This window comes from Oncorhynchus tshawytscha, linkage group LG01 (assembly GCF_018296145.1).
Source record: "Oncorhynchus tshawytscha isolate Ot180627B linkage group LG01, Otsh_v2.0, whole genome shotgun sequence".
Taxonomy (NCBI): Eukaryota; Metazoa; Chordata; class Actinopteri; order Salmoniformes; family Salmonidae; genus Oncorhynchus; species Oncorhynchus tshawytscha.
The window spans coordinates 4,764,156-4,785,246 of NC_056429.1; the positions used below are offsets into that span (position 1 = coordinate 4,764,156).

The window sequence follows — 21,091 nt, forward strand, 5'->3', positions numbered from 1 at the left end:
TGTTAATACAGGACCAGTAAAGGTCTGTTAATACAGGACTAGTAAAGGTCTGTTAATACAGGACTAGTAAAGGCCCAGTGCACTACTTTGTAAAAAAAAATATATACAGTATATATATATGTATTTTGCAAGAACCTCAGCACCCCCACTTCCTGCGGCTATGTTAGACTGTCTGCCGCCCTAGTTATTCTCTATGCAATAGGCTACACTACTACAAGTGGCTTATTACTTGCATTGGGAATGATATTAAATATATTATCTAAATAACTGTGTCTCACCAATCTGATTTATTCATAGCAATACCTTGTAATAACAGTCGTCCTAGAGCAGCACAGAGACGTCAGAGAATCGCACCTCCCTCAAGATTCCGGAAGTTGCCAAAATGTAAACGTATACTCGAAAAATAAAAAGATATCCAAACCCTTGCCTACTCCCTAAAACACGTGCTCCTTGGCTGACCTGCAGCACGTTGTGCGCGGAAATGATTAGGTTGTAGGTGAGGGGGACAACCTGTTCCCTATTATCGAGGACCCCACTTCAAAACAATAGTATTTTTTTTTTAAATAACCTTTTAACGTTGCACAACCACACAATTGAACCATCACTTTAACCCATTAACACCTTATTTTGTTGTCTATGATGTTTTTTTTTACAATTGGAATAGCAGCCAGGAGCAGTGAAATTTGCTAAATACTAGATATATAATATCTACAAAGATTAAATTGTGTTAGAAGAAATCAAAGGCATAAGGAACCATTGGCGACCAGCATATGAGCGCATTCAGGCATGCTTCCATCCTGGCTTCCATCCCAAGACTCTTTCAGGACCACTCTTTTACTATACCCGCTGTTTCTTCTCTGAGCGTCACCGAGAGAAAGAAAGGAGAAAGAGAGAGAGAGAGAGAGAGAGGCTGACAAACTGACTACAGCTACCTGCTGGAGGAGGATCGGATATTGAAACACGCACTCTCAACCGAGCAACAAGACAATACAAACAGCTACAACAAAACCCGCAATTAGAGAAGAGTTGTGTGTGTTTTCCAGACGGCAAAAAGGACTAATAATCATCATTACCATTGACCCAACGCCATCAGAAAACCCAGGAGTGAATATATAGCCATGTATTTGAATAGAGAAGAGAACAATAGCAAAGGTAAGAATATTTTAAGAATGTATCCACTCTTTGCGAGGAGCACTCCGTGCCTGACAGTTTCAAGGTGTGTATTTGGGTACGGGGAGACGAGGGTAATAACCCGCACTGTTTTACGATACTGTTATGATAATCGCTGTTATGTGTTGGGGATAAGTTGAGGGTCATTGTCACGGACATCTGTAGGGCATCTTGTAGGCTACACATAACGATCCAGACTGATGTTAATGTGTGTCATTGTAGGGCTCTAGGTCACTCTACTCATCATATCAGATATCATGTCAGCGTTATTTATAAACTAACCTTCCGTTTTGTCTTCAGTGCGATGATTTCCAAATGTAGGCTAGAATAAGCTACTTGTTGTTAGGCATAGATGGTCTGCCTGCCGACGGTTCGTGTCTTTTTGCTATTTTGACACCTATTCACTAGTAAAGGACAACCAAACACAAGGTCACAACAGCATCCACAACGATGACCAAGTGTATCTGTGGAAGAGGCTAGGATATCCTCTCTTCAGACGCCGACATTTGGCGGAAAAGCTACGCGTTATGGATTCGTTTATGAAAGAGAGAGGGGGGTGGGGGGTGGAAAGAAGGGAGCAATGTCTAGGTGAGGAAGAAGGGAAAGAAATAGGCATTTATTAGGAGTAATCTCTCCCACGTGTTTTGGAGGCGTAATGCGTGATTTGCGGGGTTTTCCAGTGTAATACTCCCTACTAGTGTCCCCCTATCTGGGTCGCGTTCATTCGCTCTGGGGCCGGGAGATAATTACCAGCACCACCTAGACGAGACCTGAAGGTCTGTAGTAGCCTAATAACACCTGCTGCTGCTGCTGGAGGAGGGAGACGGAAGGGGAGAAAGGAGGGGAGGGTGAGGGAAGGAGAGAAAGGAGGAGAGGGTGAGGGAAGGAGAGAAAGGAGGAGAGAGAAGGGGGAGGGTGAGGGAAGGAGAGAAAGTAGGAGAGAGAGAAAGGAGGGGAGGGTGAGGGAAGGAGAGAAAGTAGGAGAGAGAGAAAGGAGGAGGGTGAGGGAAGGAGAGAAAGGAGGAGAGAGAGAAAGGAGAGGAGGGTGAGGGAAGGAGAGAAAGGAGGAGGGGCGTTTTTTTTTTGTTCATTTCCTTTAGACGTTAGATAATGGTCTGGTGCGCTGTGTGACTGATAAGGCCACGATACAACTACCGGTCTATTTATTATGTGTGTGTGTGTGTTTGTGTGTGTGTGTGTGTTGTAATATCGAGTACAACAACAACTAGTCTACAGACTGAAGAAGCTTTTTTGGAAGGTGGAGTAGTAGACAGAAGGAGGGATTATGTCCCAGTATTACAGTCGGAATATTCCCGCTGCACGGGGCCTTTTTTCTCTCACGTGAGAGTGTGGACTTTGACTGGCAGGTTGTTAGTCTGTAATCCGGTAGCCCGGTACGGCCGCGTGCTCTCTGCTCTGGCTTTAAAATTCAACACGCGTCTCAAGGTGGAGGAGAGAGGAGGGGGAGAGAGAGAGATGGAGAGGGAGGGAGAGAGTGATTGAGAGGGAGAGAGAGAGATTGAGAGGGAGAGAGACAGGGAGAGAGATAGAGAGAGGGAGAGAGGGAGAGAGAGAGATATGGAGAGGGAGAGAGGGTATGGAGAGAGGGAGAGACAGAAAGAGAGAGATTGAGAGGGAGAGAGATAGAGAGGGAGAGAGAGACAGGGAGAGAGATATGGAGAGGGAGAGATAGAGAGAGAGGAGGAGAGGGAAAGAGAGTGAGAGTTGTGTGGACCATATCGATGACTAGAAGAAAAGTGGCTGGAGGACAAACGACTTGATCATCTCTCTCTCTCTATTCAATTCAAAATGTTTTATTGTCTGTCCAGGAGGGGGGACAAGGCCTGGTGGACCTGGAGAGCAGGGTGACAGAGGTCTGACTCAATGAGGTGCAGAGAGGATAGTGAACCTACTGTCTCTCTCTCTCTCTCTCTCTGTCCCTCTCTCTCTCTCTCTCGCTCTCTCTCTGTCTCTCTCTCTCTCTCTCTCTCTCTCTCTCTCTCTCTCTCTCTCCCTCTCTCTCTCTCTCTCTCTCTCTCTCTCCCTCTCTGTCCCTCTCCCTCTCTCTCTGTCCCTCTCTCTCTCTATGTCCCTCACTCTCTCTCTCTGTCCCTCTCTCTCTCTCTCTCTCTCTGTCCTTCTCTCTCTCTCTCTCTCTCTCTCTCTCTGTCCCTCTCTCTCTCTCTCTCTCTCTCTGTCCCTCTCTCTCTATCTCTCTCTCTCTGTCCCTCTCTCTCTCTCTCTCTCTCTCTCTGTCCTTCTCTCTCTCTCTCTCTCTCTCTCTCTCTCTGTCCCTCTCTCTCTATCTCTCTCTCTCTGTCCCTCTCTCTCTCTCTCTCTCTCTGTCCTTCTCTCTCTCTCTCTCTCTCTCTCTCTCTCTCTCTCTCTCTCTGTCCTTCTCTCTCTCTCTCTCTCTCTCTCTCTGTCCCTCTCTCTCTATCTCTCTCTCTCTGTCTATCTCTCTGTCTCTCAATTCAATTCAATTCAAAGGGCTTTATTGGCATGGGAAACATATGTTAACATTGCCAAAGCAAGTGAAATAGATCATAAACAAAAGTTAAATAAATAATAAAAAATTTACAGTAAACATTACATTCACAAAAGTTCCAAAAGAATAAAGACATTTCAAATGTCATGTTATGTCTATATGCAGTGTTTTAATATTATATATATATTATTATATCATATTATATATATGCAGTGTTTTAACGATGTACAAATAGTTAAAGTACAAAAGGGAAAATGAATTAACATAAATATAGGTTATGTTTACAATGGTGTGTGTTCTTCACTGGTTGCCCTTTTCTCGTGGCAACAGGTCACAAACTTGCTGCTGTGATGGCACACTGTGGAATTTCACCCAGTAGATATGGGAGTTTATCAAAATTGGATTTGTTTTTCGAATTCTTTGTGGGTCTGTGTAATCTGAGGGAAGTAGGTATCTCTAACATGGTCATACATTTGACAAGAGGTCTCACTAACTCTCTCTCTCTCTCTACTGGGGAAATACATGCAGTCTGTTGTGTTGTTGTCCCTGCCTTCTTGCCATTTGTGCTGTTGTCTGTGCCCAATAATGGTTGTACCATGTTTCGTGTTGCTACCATGTTGTTTGTCACGATCGTTGTAAGAATATACCAAAATGCAGCGTGGTATGTGTTCATGATGATATTTGAATTAAAGAAAAAACTGAACACTGAATACAAAAACAATAAACAAATAACGACCGTGAAGCTAATATAAGAACTGTGCTGACACAAGCAACTAACATAGACAATCACCCACAACCCACAATGACAAAACAGGCTACCTAAATATGGTTCCCAATCATAGACAACGACTAACACCTGCCTCTGATTGAGAACCATATCAGACCAAACATAGAAACAGACAAACTAGACATCCAACATAGAATACCCACTCAGATCACACCCTGACCAAAGAAAAAATTAGAAACATACAAAGCAAACTATGGTCAGGGCGTGACATTGTTGTCATGTTGTTTTGCTACCTTGCTGTGTTGTCATGTGTTGCTGCCTTGCTATGTTGTCGTCTTTAGGTCTCTCTTTATGTAGTGTTGTCTCTCTTGTCGTGATGTGTATCTTGTCCTATATTTATACATATTTTTTTATATGTTATATTTATACATATTTTTTTATATGTTATATTTATACATATGCATTAATTTCTTTATTATTATTATTATATATATTATTATATTTTTTTTTTATCCCAGGACCCGTCCCCACAGGAGGCCTTTTGCCTGTTGGTCATTGTGAATAAGAATTTGTTCTTAACTTACTTGCCTAGTTAAAAATAAAGGTTACCTACAATACATCCCGAATAGCAAACCATTCCCTGTATAGCAGTATGGACGCTGGTCAAATGTAGGCAAAAGGGTACCATTTGGGACGCAGGCCTGTCTGCCCGTTTGAAAATTGGCCTCAACTTTCAACTTAACTTCATCTATAGAAATACTTTTTCCAAGGTTTGGCAGCTGTCCAGGATGGCAGTGCATTGGCAGAAATATTGAATTATATTTTTTAAAGGTTATATAACGAGATGAGAAATTATTAGTTTTTCAGGGTTGTGAAGTAGTTTGGAAAACACAATTGAATTATCTCTTGGCAAACACCCTCACACAAACGGATCCTGTGTGAGAAAAAACTAAAACATTTATGACAAATATTATTAAACCTTGGAGAAGTGGGAGAACATCAGAAATACAATCCCTGACAAAGCTACGGCTATTCGCCCCCACAGTGACATGCAGTTTGTGTCAGTATTTCAGTCAACAAGGTATCTATTTTCATCAGTATTTCAGTTAACAAGGCATCTATTTTCATCAGTATTTCAGTCAACAAGGTATCTATTTTCATCAGTATTTCAGTCAACAAGGTATCTATTGGTATCAGTATTTCAGAAAACAAGGTATCTACTGGTATCAGTATTTCAGTCAACAAGGTATCTACTGGTATCAGTATTTCAGTCAACAAGGTATCTATTGGTATCAGTATTTCAGTCAACAAGGTATCTACTGGTATCAATATTTCAGTCAACAAGGTATCTATTTTCATCAGTATTTCAGTCAACAAGGTATCTATTGGTATCAGTATTTCAGTCAACAAGGTATCTATTGGTATCAGTATTTCAGTCAACAAGGTATCTACTGGTATCAGTATTTCAGTCAACAAGGTATCTATTTTCATCAGTATTTCAGTCAACAAGGTATCTATTTTCATCAGTATTTCAGTCAACAAGGTATCTATTTTCATCAGTATTTCAGTCAACAAGGTATCTATTTTCATCAATATTTCAGTCAACAAGGTATCTATTTTCATCAGTATTTCAGTCAACAAGGTATCTATTTTCATCAGTATTTCAGTCAACAAGGTATCTATTGGTATCAGTATTTCAGTCAACAAGGTATCTATTGGTATCAGTATTTCAGTCAACAAGGCATCTACTTTCATCAGTATTTCAGTTAACAAGGTATCTATTTTCATCAGTATTTCAGTCAACAAGGTATCTATTTTCATCAGTATTTCAGTCAACAAGGTATCTAATGGTATCAGTATTTCAGTCAACAAGGTATCTATTATCATCAGTATTTCAGTCAATAAGGTATCTATTGGTATCAGTATTTCAGTCAACAAGGTACCTAATGGTATCAGTATTTCAGTCAACAAGGTATCTATTATCATCAGTATTTCAGTCAATAAGGTATCTATTGGTATCAGTATTTCAGTCAACAAGGTACCTAATGGTATCAGTATTTCAGTCAACAAGGTATCTATTTTCATCAGTATTTCAGTCAACAAGGTATCTATTGGTATCAGTATTTCAGTCAACAAGGCATCTACTTTCATCAGTATTTCAGTTAACAAGGTATCTATTTTCATCAGTATTTCAGTCAACAAGGTATCTATTTTCATCAGTATTTCAGTCAACAAGGTATCTACTGGTATCAGTATTTCAGTCAACAAGGCATCTATTTGTATCAGTATTTCAATCAACAAGGTATCTATTTTCATCAGTATTTCAGTCAACAAGGTATCTATTGGAATCATTATATCAGTCAACCAGGTATCCATTGGTATCAGTATTTCAGTCAACAAGGTATCTACTGGTATCAGTATTTCAGTCAATAGGGTATCTATTGGTATGAGTTTTACAGTCAACAAGGTATCTATTTTCATCAGTATTTCAGTCAACAAGGTATCTATTGGTATCAGTATTTCAGTCAACAAGGTGTCTAAATGTATTAGTATTTCAGTCAACAAGGTTTCTATTTTCACCAGTATTTCAGTCCACAAGGTATCTATTTGTATCAGTATTTCAATCAACAAGGTATCTATTTTCATCAGTATTTCAGTCAACAAGGTATCTATTGGAATCATTATATCAGTCAACCAGGTATCCATTGGTATCAGTATTTCAGTCAACAAGGTATCTATTGGTATCAGTATTTCAGAAAACAAGGTATCTACTGGTATCAGTATTTCAGTCAACAAGGTATCTACTGGTATCAGTATTTCAGTCAACAAGGTATCTATTGGTATCAGTATTTCAGTCAACAAGGTATCTACTGGTATCAATATTTCAGTCAACAAGGTATCTATTTTCATCAGTATTTCAGTCAACAAGGTATCTATTGGTATCAGTATTTCAGTCAACAAGGTATCTATTGGTATCAGTATTTCAGTCAACAAGGTATCTACTGGTATCAGTATTTCAGTCAACAAGGTATCTATTTTCATCAGTATTTCAGTCAACAAGGTATCTATTTTCATCAGTATTTCAGTCAACAAGGTATCTATTTTCATCAGTATTTCAGTCAACAAGGTATCTATTTTCATCAATATTTCAGTCAACAAGGTATCTATTTTCATCAGTATTTCAGTCAACAAGGTATCTATTTTCATCAGTATTTCAGTCAACAAGGTATCTATTGGTATCAGTATTTCAGTCAACAAGGTATCTATTGGTATCAGTATTTCAGTCAACAAGGCATCTACTTTCATCAGTATTTCAGTCAACAAGGTATCTACTGGTATCAGTATTTCAGTCAACAAGGTATCTATTTTCATCAGTATTTCAGTCAACAAGGTATCTAATGGTATCAGTATTTCAGTCAACAAGGTATCTATTATCATCAGTATTTCAGTCAATAAGGTATCTATTGGTATCAGTATTTCAGTCAACAAGGTACCTAATGGTATCAGTATTTCAGTCAACAAGGTATCTATTATCATCAGTATTTCAGTCAATAAGGTATCTATTGGTATCAGTATTTCAGTCAACAAGGTACCTAATGGTATCAGTATTTCAGTCAACAAGGTATCTATTTTCATCAGTATTTCAGTCAACAAGGTATCTATTGGTATCAGTATTTCAGTCAACAAGGCATCTACTTTCATCAGTATTTCAGTTAACAAGGTATCTATTTTCATCAGTATTTCAGTCAACAAGGTATCTATTTTCATCAGTATTTCAGTCAACAAGGTATCTACTGGTATCAGTATTTCAGTCAACAAGGCATCTATTTGTATCAGTATTTCAATCAACAAGGTATCTATTTTCATCAGTATTTCAGTCAACAAGGTATCTATTGGAATCATTATATCAGTCAACCAGGTATCCATTGGTATCAGTATTTCAGTCAACAAGGTATCTACTGGTATCAGTATTTCAGTCAATAGGGTATCTATTGGTATGAGTTTTACAGTCAACAAGGTATCTATTTTCATCAGTATTTCAGTCAACAAGGTATCTATTGGTATCAGTATTTCAGTCAACAAGGTGTCTAAATGTATTAGTATTTCAGTCAACAAGGTTTCTATTTTCACCAGTATTTCAGTCCACAAGGTATCTATTTGTATCAGTATTTCAATCAACAAGGTATCTATTTTCATCAGTATTTCAGTCAACAAGGTATCTATTGGAATCATTATATCAGTCAACCAGGTATCCATTGGTATCAGTATTTCAGTCAACAAGGTATCTACTGGTATCAGTATTTCAGTCAATAGGGTATCTATTGGTATGAGTTTTACAGTCAACAAGATATCTATTTTCATCAGTATTTCAGTCAACAAGGTATCTATTGGTATCAGTATTTCAGTCAACAAGGTATCTAAATGTATTAGTATTTCAGTCAACAAGGTTTCTATTTTCACCAGTATTTCAGTCAACAGGGTATCTATTGGTATCAGTATTTCAGTCAACAGGGTATCTATTTTTATCAGTATTTCAGTCAACAAGGTATCTATTGGTATCAGTATTTCAGTCAACAAGGTATCTATTTTTATCAGTATTTCAGTCAACAAGGTATCTATTGGTATCAGTATTTCAGTCAACAAGGTATCTATTGGTATCAGTATTTCAGTCAACAAGGTATCTATTGGTATCAGTATTTCAGTCAACAAGGTATCTATTGGTATCAGTATTTCAGTCAACAAGGTATCTATTGGTATCAGTATTTCAGTCAATAGGGTATCTATTGGTATCAGTATTTCAGTCAACAAGGTATCTATTGGTATCAGTATTTCAGTCAACAAGGTATCTATTTTCATCTGTATTTGAGTAAACAAGGTATCTCTTGGAATCAGTATTTCAGTCAACAAGGTATCTATTGGTATCAGTATTTCAGTCAATAAGGTATCTATTTGTATCAGTATTTCAGTCAACAGGGTATCTATTTTCATCAGTATTTCAGTCAACAAGGTATCTATTGGTATCAGTATTTCAGTCAACAAGGTATCTATTTTCATCAGTATTTGAGTCAGCAAGGTATCTATTTTCATCAGTATTTCAGTCAACAAGGTATCTATTTTCATCAGTATTTCAATCAACAAGGTATCTATTTTCATCAGTTTTTCAGTCAACAAGGTATCTATTGGTATCAGTATTTCAGTCAACAAGGTATCTATTTTTATCAGTATTTCAGTCAACAAGGTATCTATTGGTATCAGTATTTCAGTCAACAAGGTATCTATTGGTATCAGTATTTCAGTCAACAAGGTATCTATTGGTATCAGTATTTCAGTCAACAAGGTATCTATTTTCATCTGTATTTGAGTCAACAAGGTATCTCTTGGTATCAGTATTTCAGTCAACAAGGTATCTATTGGTATCAGTATTTCAGTCAATAAGGTATCTATTTGTATCAGTATTTCAGTCAACAAGGTATCTATTTTCATCAGTATTTGAGTCAGCAAGGTATCTATTTTCATCAGTATTTCAGTCAACAAGGTATCTATTTTCATCAGTATTTCAATCAACAAGGTATCTATTTTCATCAGTTTTTCAGTCAACAAGGTATCTGTTGGTATCAGTATTTCAGTCAACAAGGAATCTATTTTCATCAGTTTTTCAGTCAACAAGGTATTTATTGGTATCAGTATTTCAGTCAACAAGGTATCTATTGGTATCTGTATTTCAGTCAACAAGGTATCTATTTTCATCAGTTTTTCAGTCAACAAGGTATCTATTGGTATCAGTATTTCAGTCAACAAGGTATCTATTTTCATCAGTTTTTCAGTCAACAAGGTATCTATTGGTATCAGTATTTCAGTCAACAAGGTATCTATTGGTATCAGTATTTCAGTCAACAAGGTATCTATTTTTATCAGCATTTTAGTCAACAAGGTATCTATTGGTATCAGTATTTCATTCAACAAGGTATCTATTGGTATCAGTATTTCAGTCAACAAGGTATCTATTGGTATCAGTATTTCAGTCAACAAGGTATCTATTGGTATCAGTATTTCAGTCAACAAGGTATCTATTGGCATCAGTATTTCAGTCAATAGGGTATCTATTGGTATCAGTATATCAGTCAACAACGTATCTATTTTTATCAGTATTTCAGTCAACAAGGTATCTATTGGTATCAGTATTTCAGTCAACAAGGTATCTATTGGTATCAGTATTTCAGTCAACAAGGTATCTATTGGTATCAGTATTTCAGTCAACAAGGTATCTATTGGTATCAGTATTTCAGTCAACAAGGTATCTATTTTCATCTGTATTTGAGTCAACAAGGTATCTCTTGGTATCAGTATTTCAGTCAACAAGGTATCTATTGGTATCAGTATTTCAGTCAATAAGGTATCTATTTGTATCAATATTTCAGTCAACAGGGTATCTATTTTCATCAGTATTTCAGTCAACAAGATATCTATTGGTATCAGTATTTCAGTCAACAAGGTATCTATTTTCATCAGTATTTGAGTCAACAAGGTATCTATTTTCATCAGTATTTCAGTCAACAAGGTATCTATTTTCATCAGTATTTCAATCAACAAGGTATCTATTTTCATCAGTTTTTCAGTCAACAAGGTATCTATTGGTATCAGTATTTCAGTCAACAAGGTATCTATTTTCATCAGTTTTTCAGTCAACAAGGTATCTATTGGTATCAGTATTTCAGTCAACAAGGTATCTATTGGTATCTGTATTTCAGTCAACAAGGTATCTATTTTCATCAGTTTTTCAGTCAACAAGGTATCTATTGGTATCAGTATTGCAGTCAACAAGGTATCTATTTTCATCAGTTTTTCAGTCAACAAGGTATCTATTGGTATCAGTATTTCAGTCAACAAGGTATCTATTGGTATCAGTATTTCAGCCAACAAGGTATCTATTGGTATCAGTATTTCAGTCAACAAGGTATCTATTGGTATCAGTATTTCAGTCAACAAGGTATCTATTGGTATCAGTATTTCAGTCAACAAGGTATCTACTGGTATCAGTATTTCTGTCAACAAGGTATCTATTTTCATCAGTATTTCAGTCAACAAGGTATATATTTTCATCAGTATTTCAGTCAACAAGGTGTCTATTGGTGTCAGTATTTCAGTCAACAAGGTATCTATTTTCATCAGTATTTCAGTCAACAAGGTGTCTATTGGTGTCAGTATTTCAGTCAATAGGGTATCTATTGGTATCTGTATTTCAGTCAACAATGTATCTATTTTCATCAGTATTTCAGTCAACAAGGTATCTATTGGTATCAGTTTTTCAGTCAACAAGGTATCTATTTTCATCAGTATTTCAGTCAACAAGGTGTCTATTGGTGTCAGTATTTCAGTCAATAGGGTATCTATTGGTATCAGTATTTCAGTCAACAAGGTATCTATTTTCATCAGTATTTCAATCAACAAGGTATCTATTGGTATCAGTATTTCAGTCAACAGGGTATCTATTGGTATCAGTATTTCAGTCAACGAGGTATCTATATTCATCAGCATTTCAGTCAACAAGGTATCTATTGGTATCAGTAATTTCAGTCAACAAGGTATCTATTTTCATCAGTAATTTCAGTCAACAAGGTATCTATTGGTATCAGTATTTCAGTCAACAAAAAGCCCCTGTCATCTTGGCCCTAACCCTTGCCTGTCCTCTTGGCCCTAACCCTTGCCTGTCCTCTTGGCCCTAACCCTTGCCTGTCCTCTTGGCCCTAACCTTTGCCTGTCCTCTTGGCCCTAACCTTTGCCTGTCCTCTTGGCCCTAACCCTTGCCTGTCCTCTTGGCCCTAAGCCTGGCCTGTCCTCTTGGCCCTAACCCTTGCTTGTCTTCTTGGCCCTAACCCTTGCCTGTCCTCTTGCTTATTGTCTGGTTAGGCATCAGCAGTGTGGGGATGGATCGTCCTAACTTTCTCCATATTGCTTTGACCTTATATATCTGCAAACATTAATTGGCCAATGGGGAAGATAAGGGTTAAATTTCACCTGGCAGAGTTTGGCGGTACACCATATTGCTTTGGTCCACCTAACATATCATCAAAACACACCTTCATATTCTATAGCTACAGTCCATTCCTGTTGACTCCTTCATTCTTTAGCTACAGTCCATACCTGTTGACTCCTTCATTCTATAGCTACAGTCCATACCTGTTGACTCCTTCATTCCAGGGCTACAGTCCATACCTGTTGACTCCTTCATTCCAGGGCTACAGTCCATACCTGTTGACTCCTTCATTCTATAGCTACAGTCCATACCTGTTGACTCCTTCATTCTATAGCTACAGTCCATACCTGTTGACTCCTTCATTCTATAGCTACAGTCCATACCTGTTGACTCCATCATTCCAGGGCTACAGTCCATACCTGTTGACTCCTTCATTCCAGGGCTACAGTCATTTGAGATATAACCTTGGTCAAAAGTAGTGCACTAGATAATAGGGTGCCATTTGAGATATAACCTTGGTCAAAAGTAGTGCACTAGATAATAGCGTGCCATTTGAGATATAACCTTGGTCAAAAGTAGTGCACTAGGGAATAGAGAGACACAGCCCACAGTGATCCCTCCTGACCAGAGCAGAGAGCACAAGCACAGGGTGAAAAACCATCTTTATGGATTTCAAATCAAACATTTAATATTTCACAGTAATGGCGTTTGTCTCCCTTTTTTCCCAGGCAGAGTTATGATGATTCTTGGTATAAACCGATACATCCCTGAACCTGCTGAAGGAATGAAAAGGATCCCGGGTTGGGAAGGCTGTTTAGGATCTGTGATATGGTGTGAAGAGTAGCGTCGGCCAGAGAATGGGAAGGTTCATCACCTCTCTGTTATGGTTGCCCTGCCGGGGGAAATTGATGATGTCCTGCTCTTCATGGTTAATTCACTCATTTAGAATTGGAAATGATTTGTGGGATTGTTGCTGCTGTTGCTGCTGAGGCGTGGGTCTAATGTCCATGTCTGTTTGGAAGATGAATTGAGAGAGAGAGGGGGGTTGCGAAAGATGGCAAAGCTATGAATATGAGCTTTTTATTCAATCAGTGTACATGTCTGTGGATACAGAGCCTCTATCTGGGGGATTACTATAGATGTCTAAAGATGTCTTACTAATGCCCTGGGACCTAATAACGACTTATAGAAAAAGCCTTTACATACTGTATCAGCTTCTCTGGTCCAGAGCCATATATTTAGAGAGTTGGGCCGTAGATCACTCCAGAGCCATATATTTAGAGAGTTAGGCTATAGGTCACTCCAGAGCCATATATTTAGAGAGTTGGGCCATAGGTCACTCCAGAGCCATATATTTAGAGAGTTGGGCCATTGGTCACTTCAGACCGTATATTTAGAGAGTTAGGCCATTGGTCACTCCAGAACCATATATTTAGAGAGTTGGGCCATTGGTCACTTCAGACCGTATATTTAGAGAGTTAGGCCATTGGTCACTCCAGAACCATATATTTAGAGAGTTAGGCTATAGGTCACTCCAGAACCATATATTTAGAGAGTTAGGCCATTGGTCACTCCAGAACCATATATTTAGAGAGTTAGGCCATTGGTCACTCCAGAACCATATATTTAGAGAGTTATGCTATAGGTCACTCCAGAACCATATATTTAGAGAGTTAGGCCATTGGTCACTCCAGAACCATATATTTAGAGAGTTAGGCTATAGGTCACTCCAGAACCATATATTTAGAGAGTTAGGCTATAGGTCACTCCAGAACCATATATTTAGAGAGTTAGGCTATAGGTCACTCCAGAACCATATATTTAGAGAGTTAGGCTATAGGTCACTCCAGAACCATATATTTAGAGAGTTAGGCCATTGGTCACTCCAGAACCATATATTTAGAGAGTTAGGCTATAGGTCACTCCAGAACCATATATTTAGAGAGTTAGGCTATAGGTCACTCCAGAACCATACATATATTTAGAGAGTTAGGCCATTGGTCACTCCAGAACCATATATTTAGAGAGTTAGGCCATTGGTCACTCCAGAACCATATATTTAGAGAGTTAGGCCATTGGTCACTCCAGAACCATATATTTAGAGAGTTAGGCCATTGGTCACTCCAGAACCATATATTTAGAGAGTTGGGCCATTGGTCACTCCAGAACCATATATTTAGAGAGTTGGGCCATTGGTCACTCCAGAACCATAAATTTAGAGAGTTAGGCTATAGGTCACTCCAGAACCATATATTTAGAGAGTTGGGCCATTGGTCACTCCAGAACCATATATTTAGAGAGTTGGGCCATTGGTTACTCCAGAACCATATATTTAGAGAGTTGGGCCATTGGTCACTCCAGAACCATATATTTAGAGAGTTAGGCCGTAGATCACTCCAGAACCATATATTTAGAGAGTTAGGCTATAGGCCACTCCAGAACCATATATTTAGAGAGTTGGGCCATTGGTTACTCCAGAACCATATATTTAGAGAGTTAGGCAAACTTTTAGAATGTTGAAAAATGCAGAAATCTCATTGTCCAAACTCTCCAAAGGGTAATGCCATCTTGCAACCTTGGGACGTCCAAACCCGAAACCTTTTGCATTTAACTTCAATAGTGTGATGTCAGATTTGGGACGTCCCACAGATCCCGTTTAGACTTTAACGCTCTTTAAATACATGACCAAATATATTTTTTTATAACCAAACCAAGATAGACCACAGCCTGTTGTTTCCAATGGGAACAAACAAGTCGTAGTGGGCAGAGCCAATCACGAACTAGCAGTATCCTATTGGCCTGTTCCTGGGCGGCAGGGTAGCCTAGTGGTTAGAGCGTTGGACTAAGTAACCGGAAGGTTGCAAGTTCAAACCCCTGAGCTGACAAGGTACAAATCTGTTGTTCTGCCCCTGAACAGGCAGTTAACCCACTGTTTCTAGGCTGTCATTGAAAATAAGAATTTGTTCTTAACTGACTTGCCTAGTTAAATAAAGGTAAATCAAAATCTGCATATTTCCGTTAGGGAACAGCTACTCTGTGAGGTGCGCTTGTGCAATAATTCAATTCTCCTTCGCACTCCTTCAAAAACAATGCAATTTATTACAACTTTGACAAATTGTAAAGTCTACAAAACTTAGTCCACTCTGTTCTTAACAGGTTCTAGTTTTGGGAACAGAAAAATGTATTGAGATCAAATGTTTCATTGATGAGAAAATGTGCAGAACGGTGAGTCAACATCCATCTCCTTCCGTCTTCTCCCCCTTCCGGCCAATGGGCTTCCTCGCATTACCATATCTGGTAGTGAGGGGAAACGCCAAGCCGGATACTTCACATTGCTTCCTCTCATTACCATATCTGGTAGTGAGGGGAAACGCCAAGCCGGATACTTCACATTGCTTCCTCTCATTACCATATTTGGTAGTGAGGGGAAACGCCAAGCCGGATGCTTCACATTGCTTCCTCTCATTACCATATTTGGTAGTGAGGGGAAACGCCAAGCCGGATGCTTCACATTGCTTCCTCTCATTACCATATTTGGTAGTGAGGGGAAACGCCAAGCCGGATACTTCACATTGCTTCCTCTCATTACCATATTTGGTAGTGAGGGGAAACGCCAAGCCGGATGCTTCACATTGCTTCCTCTCATTACCATATTTGGTAGTGAGGGGAAACGCCAAGCCGGATACTTCACATTGCTTCCTCTCATTACCATATTTGGTAGTGAGGGGAAACGCCAAGCCGGATACTTCACATTGCTTCCTCTCGTTACCATATTTGGTAGTGAGGGGAAACGCCAAGCCGGATGCTTCACATTCATACATCTGGTGAAATATCTATCTCATTGTTGTGTCGGTGACATCACTCTGGGTCAGTCTACTTGACGACCACGCTGTAATTTACAGCCCCATTTTATGTCTCCAGTCCTTAATCAATCAGAGAGACAAACGGTTAAACACTGTGATTTATTATTAAACTGTGGGGAGAGTCTCAGGATTTATCTCAAATGGCACCCTATTCCCCAATGTAGTGCACTACTTTAGACCAGAGCCCTGTGGGCCTTTGTCAAAAGTAGTGCACAATGGAAAATAGTGCATTTAGGGACCTAGTCCCTAGTGGAAGGATACAGAGAGAGAGAAAGAGAGAGAGAAAGGACAATAAATACAGTCCCTAGTGGAAGGATACATAACTGGGGATTTGTGAGCAGACTAATCACATATTGAAATGGAAGATAACTGTGTAGAAAGAACGAGAGAAGTTTTTACTTCATACAGAGAAATAAAACGTGACTAAGACAAGACTATGTAGGAGAACTAATCCAGAGTGACTCACAGTCCAGTTACAGTTTAATGATTTACAGTACAGTGATTTACAGTACAGTGATTTACAGTACAGTGATTTACAGCACAGTGATTTACAGTACAGTGATTTACAGTACAGTGATTTACAGCACAGTAATTGCGTATTGATTTACAGTACAGTGATTTACAGTACAGTTACAGTTTAATGATTTACAGCACAGTGATTTACAGCACAGTGATTTACAGTACAGTGATTTACAGCACAGTGATTTACAGTACAGTGATTTACAGCACAGTGATTTACATTTCAGTGATTTACAGCACAGTAATTGCGTATTGATTTACAGTACAGTGATTTACAGCACAGTGATTTACAGTACAGTGATTTACAGCACAGTGATTTACAGTACAGTGATTTACAGCACAGTGATTTACAGTACAGTGATTTACAGTACAGTGATTTACAGCACAGTGATTTACAGCACAGTGATTTACAGCACAGTAATTGCGTATTGATTTACAGTACAGTGATTTACAGCACAGTGATTTACAGTACAGTGATTTACAGCACAGTGATTTACATTTCAGTGATTTACAGTACAGTGATTTACAGTACAGTGATTTACAGCACAGTAATTGCGTATTGATTTACAGTACAGTGATTTACAGCACAGTGATTTACAGTACAGTGATTTACAGCACAGTGATTTACAGTACAGTGATTTACAGCACAGTGATTTACAGTACAGTGATTTACAGTACAGTGATTTACAGTACAGTGATTTACAGCACAGTGATTTACAGCACAGTGATTTACAGTACAGTGATTTACAGTACAGTGATTTACAGTACAGTGATTTACAGCACAGTGATTTACAGTACAGCGATTTACAGCACAGTGATTTACAGCACAGTGATTTACAGCACAGTGATTTACAGTACAGTGATTTACAGCACAGTGATTTACAGTACAGTGATTTACAGTACAGTGATTTACAGTACAGTGATTTACAGCACAGTGATTTACAGTACAGTTACAGTTTAATGATTTACAGTACAGTGATTTACAGCACAGTGATTTACAGCACAGTGATTTACATTTCAGTGATTTACATTTCAGTGATTTACAGTACAGTGATTTACAGTACAGTGATTTACAGTACAGTGATTTACAGTACAGTGATTTACAGCACAGTAATTGCGTATTGATTTACAGTACAGTGATTTACAGCACAGTGATTTACAGTACAGTGATTTACAGCACAGTGATTTACAGTACAGTGATTTACAGCACAGTGATTTACAGTACAGTGATTTACAGTACAGTGATTTACAGTACAGTGATTTACAGCACAGTGATTTACAGCACAGTGATTTACAGTACAGTGATTTACAGTACAGTGATTTACAGTACAGTGATTTACAGCACAGTGATTTACAGTACAGTGATTTACAGCACAGTGATTTACAGCACAGTGATTTACAGCACAGTGATTTACAGTACAGTGATTTACAGCACAGTGATTTACAGTACAGTGATTTACAGTACAGTGATTTACAGTACAGTGATTTACAGCACAGTGATTTACAGTACAGTTACAGTTTAATGATTTACAGTACAGTGATTTACAGCACAGTGATTTACAGCACAGTGATTTACAGTACAGTGATTTACAGTACAGTGATTTACATTTCAGTGATTTACATTTCAGTGATTTACAGCACAGTGATTTACAGTACAGTGATTTACAGCACAGTGATTTACATTTCAGTGATTTACAGCACAGTAATTGCGTATTGATTTACAGTACAGTGATTTACAGCACAGTGATTTACAGTACAGTGATTTACAGTACAGTGATTTACAGTACAGTGATTTACAGCACAGTGATTTACAGTACAGTGATTTACAGTACAGTGATTTACAGCACAGTAATTGCGTATTGATTTACAGTACAGTGATTTACAGTACAGTTACAGTTTAATGATTTACAGCACAGTGATTTACAGCACAGTGATTTACAGTACAGTGATTTACAGCACAGTGATTTACAGCACAGTGATTTACAGCACAGTGATTTACAGCACAGTGATTTACAGCACAGTAATTGCGTATTGATTTACAGTACAGTGATTTACAGCACAGTGATTTACAGTACAGTGATTTACAGCACAGTGATTTACAGTACAGTGATTTACAGCACAGTGATTTACAGTACAGTGATTTACAGTACAGTGATTTACAGCACAGTGATTTACATTTCAGTGATTTACAGCACAGTAATTGCGTATTGATTTACAGTACAGTGATTTACAGCACAGTGATTTACAGTACAGTGATTTACAGCACAGTGATTTACATTTCAGTGATTTACAGTACAGTGATTTACAGTACAGTGATTTACAGTACAGTGATTTACAGCACAGTAATTGCGTATTGATTTACAGTACAGTGATTTACAGCACAGTGATTTACAGTACAGTGATTTACAGCACAGTGATTTACAGTACAGTGATTTACAGCACAGTGATTTACAGTACAGTGATTTACAGTACAGTGATTTACAGCACAGTGATTTACAGCACAGTGATTTACATTTCAGTGATTTACAGTACAGTGATTTACAGCACAGTGATTTACAGTACAGTGATTTACAGCACAGTGATTTACAGTACAGTGATTTACAGTACAGTGATTTACAGCACAGTGATTTACAGTACAGTTACAGTTTAATGATTTACAGTACAGTGATTTACAGCACAGTGATTTACAGCACAGTGATTTACAGTACAGTGATTTACAGTACAGTGATTTACATTTCAGTGATTTACAGCACAGTGATTTACAGTACAGTGATTTACAGCACAGTGATTTACATTTCAGTGATTTACAGCACAGTAATTGCGTATTGATTTACAGTACAGTGATTTACAGCACAGTGATTTACAGTACAGTGATTTACAGCACAGCGATTTACATTTCAGTGATTTACAGCACAGTAATTGCGTATTGATTTACAGTACGGTAATTGCGTATTGATTTACAGTACGGTAATTGCGTATTGATTTACAGTACGGTAATTGCGTATTGATTTACAGTACGGTAATTGCGTATTGATTTACAGTACGGTAATTGCGTATTGATTTACAGTACGGTAATTGCGTATTGATTTACAGTACGGTAATTGCGTATTGATTTACAGTACGGTAATTGCGTATTGATTTACAGTACGGTAATTGCGTATTGATTTACAGTACGGCAATTGCGTATTGATTTACAGTACGGTAATTGCGTATTGATTTACAGTACAGTGATTTACAGCACAGTGATTTACAGTACAGTGATTTACAGCACAGTGATTTACATTTCAGTGATTTACAGCACAGTAATTGCGTATTGATTTACAGTACAGTAATTGCGTATTGATTTACAGTACGGTAATTGCGTATTGATTTACAGCACAGTAATTGCGTATTGATTTACAGTACGGTAATTGCGTATTGATTTACAGTACGGTAATTGCGTATTGATTTACAGTATGGTAATTGCGTATTGATTTACAGTACGGTAATTGCGTATTGATTTACAGTACGGTAATTGCGTATTGATTTACAGTACAGTGATTTACAGTACAGTGATTTACAGCACAGTGATTTACAGCACAGTGATTTACAGCACAGTAATTGCGTATTGATTTACAGTACAGTAATTGCGTATTGATTTACAGTACGGTAATTGCGTATTGATTTACAGCACAGTAATTGCGTATTGATTTACAGTACGGTAATTGCGTATTGATTTACAGTACGGTAATTGCGTATTGAACCCCTATTGGTTACTGGCCCAATGCGTTAACCGTTTGGATACCTGCTGCCTTTCCTCTTGGAATGGTTCCTCTTTGTTGTTGGCCCCTTAAAAAAATGTTTATTTTATTTTATTTTTATTCATGAGAATTATAATTTATGATAAAACTGTCAATTAACTGAGAAATAAAAGGCTACAGGCAAAGCCTGTCGATCTACAAAGACAATATTTATATTTCAAGATTTTATAAATGTCCTTGTCTTCAGTCTAATATAGTGTTTACCTACAGGATGATGATGATCAATCCCATCAGGCTGTGTAGTGAGAGGTCTCTTCACTGTCAATCCCATCAGGCTGTGTAGTGAGAGGTCTCTTCACTGTCAATCCCATCAGGCTGTGTAGTGAGAGGTCTCTTCACTGTCAATCCCATCAGGCTGTGTAGTGAGAGGTCTCTTCACTGTCAATCCCATCAGGCTGTGTAGTGAGAGGTCTCTTCACTGTCAATCCCATCAGGCTGTGTAGTGAGAGGTCTCTTCAGTATCAATCCCAACATGCTGTGTAGTGAGAGGTCTCTTCACTGTCAATCCCATCAGGCTGTGTAGTGAGAGGTATATTCAGTATCAATCCC

At 38.2% G+C, this 21,091-nt stretch overlaps 1 protein-coding gene across 1 annotated transcript in view; it reads left to right on the forward strand.

Annotated features, from left to right (window-relative positions):
- Positions 1-800: 800 nt before the first annotated feature.
- The window catches only part of LOC121846368 (synaptotagmin-7-like), a 181,013-nt gene continuing 160,722 nt past the window's right edge, over positions 801-21,091 (forward strand). Inside the window, exon 1 of the mRNA XM_042320841.1 lies at positions 801-1,152. Within this exon, the coding sequence (XP_042176775.1) occupies positions 1,119-1,152 (34 nt within the window). The 5' untranslated portion in view covers positions 801-1,118. The remainder of the gene's footprint in view (positions 1,153-21,091) is intronic.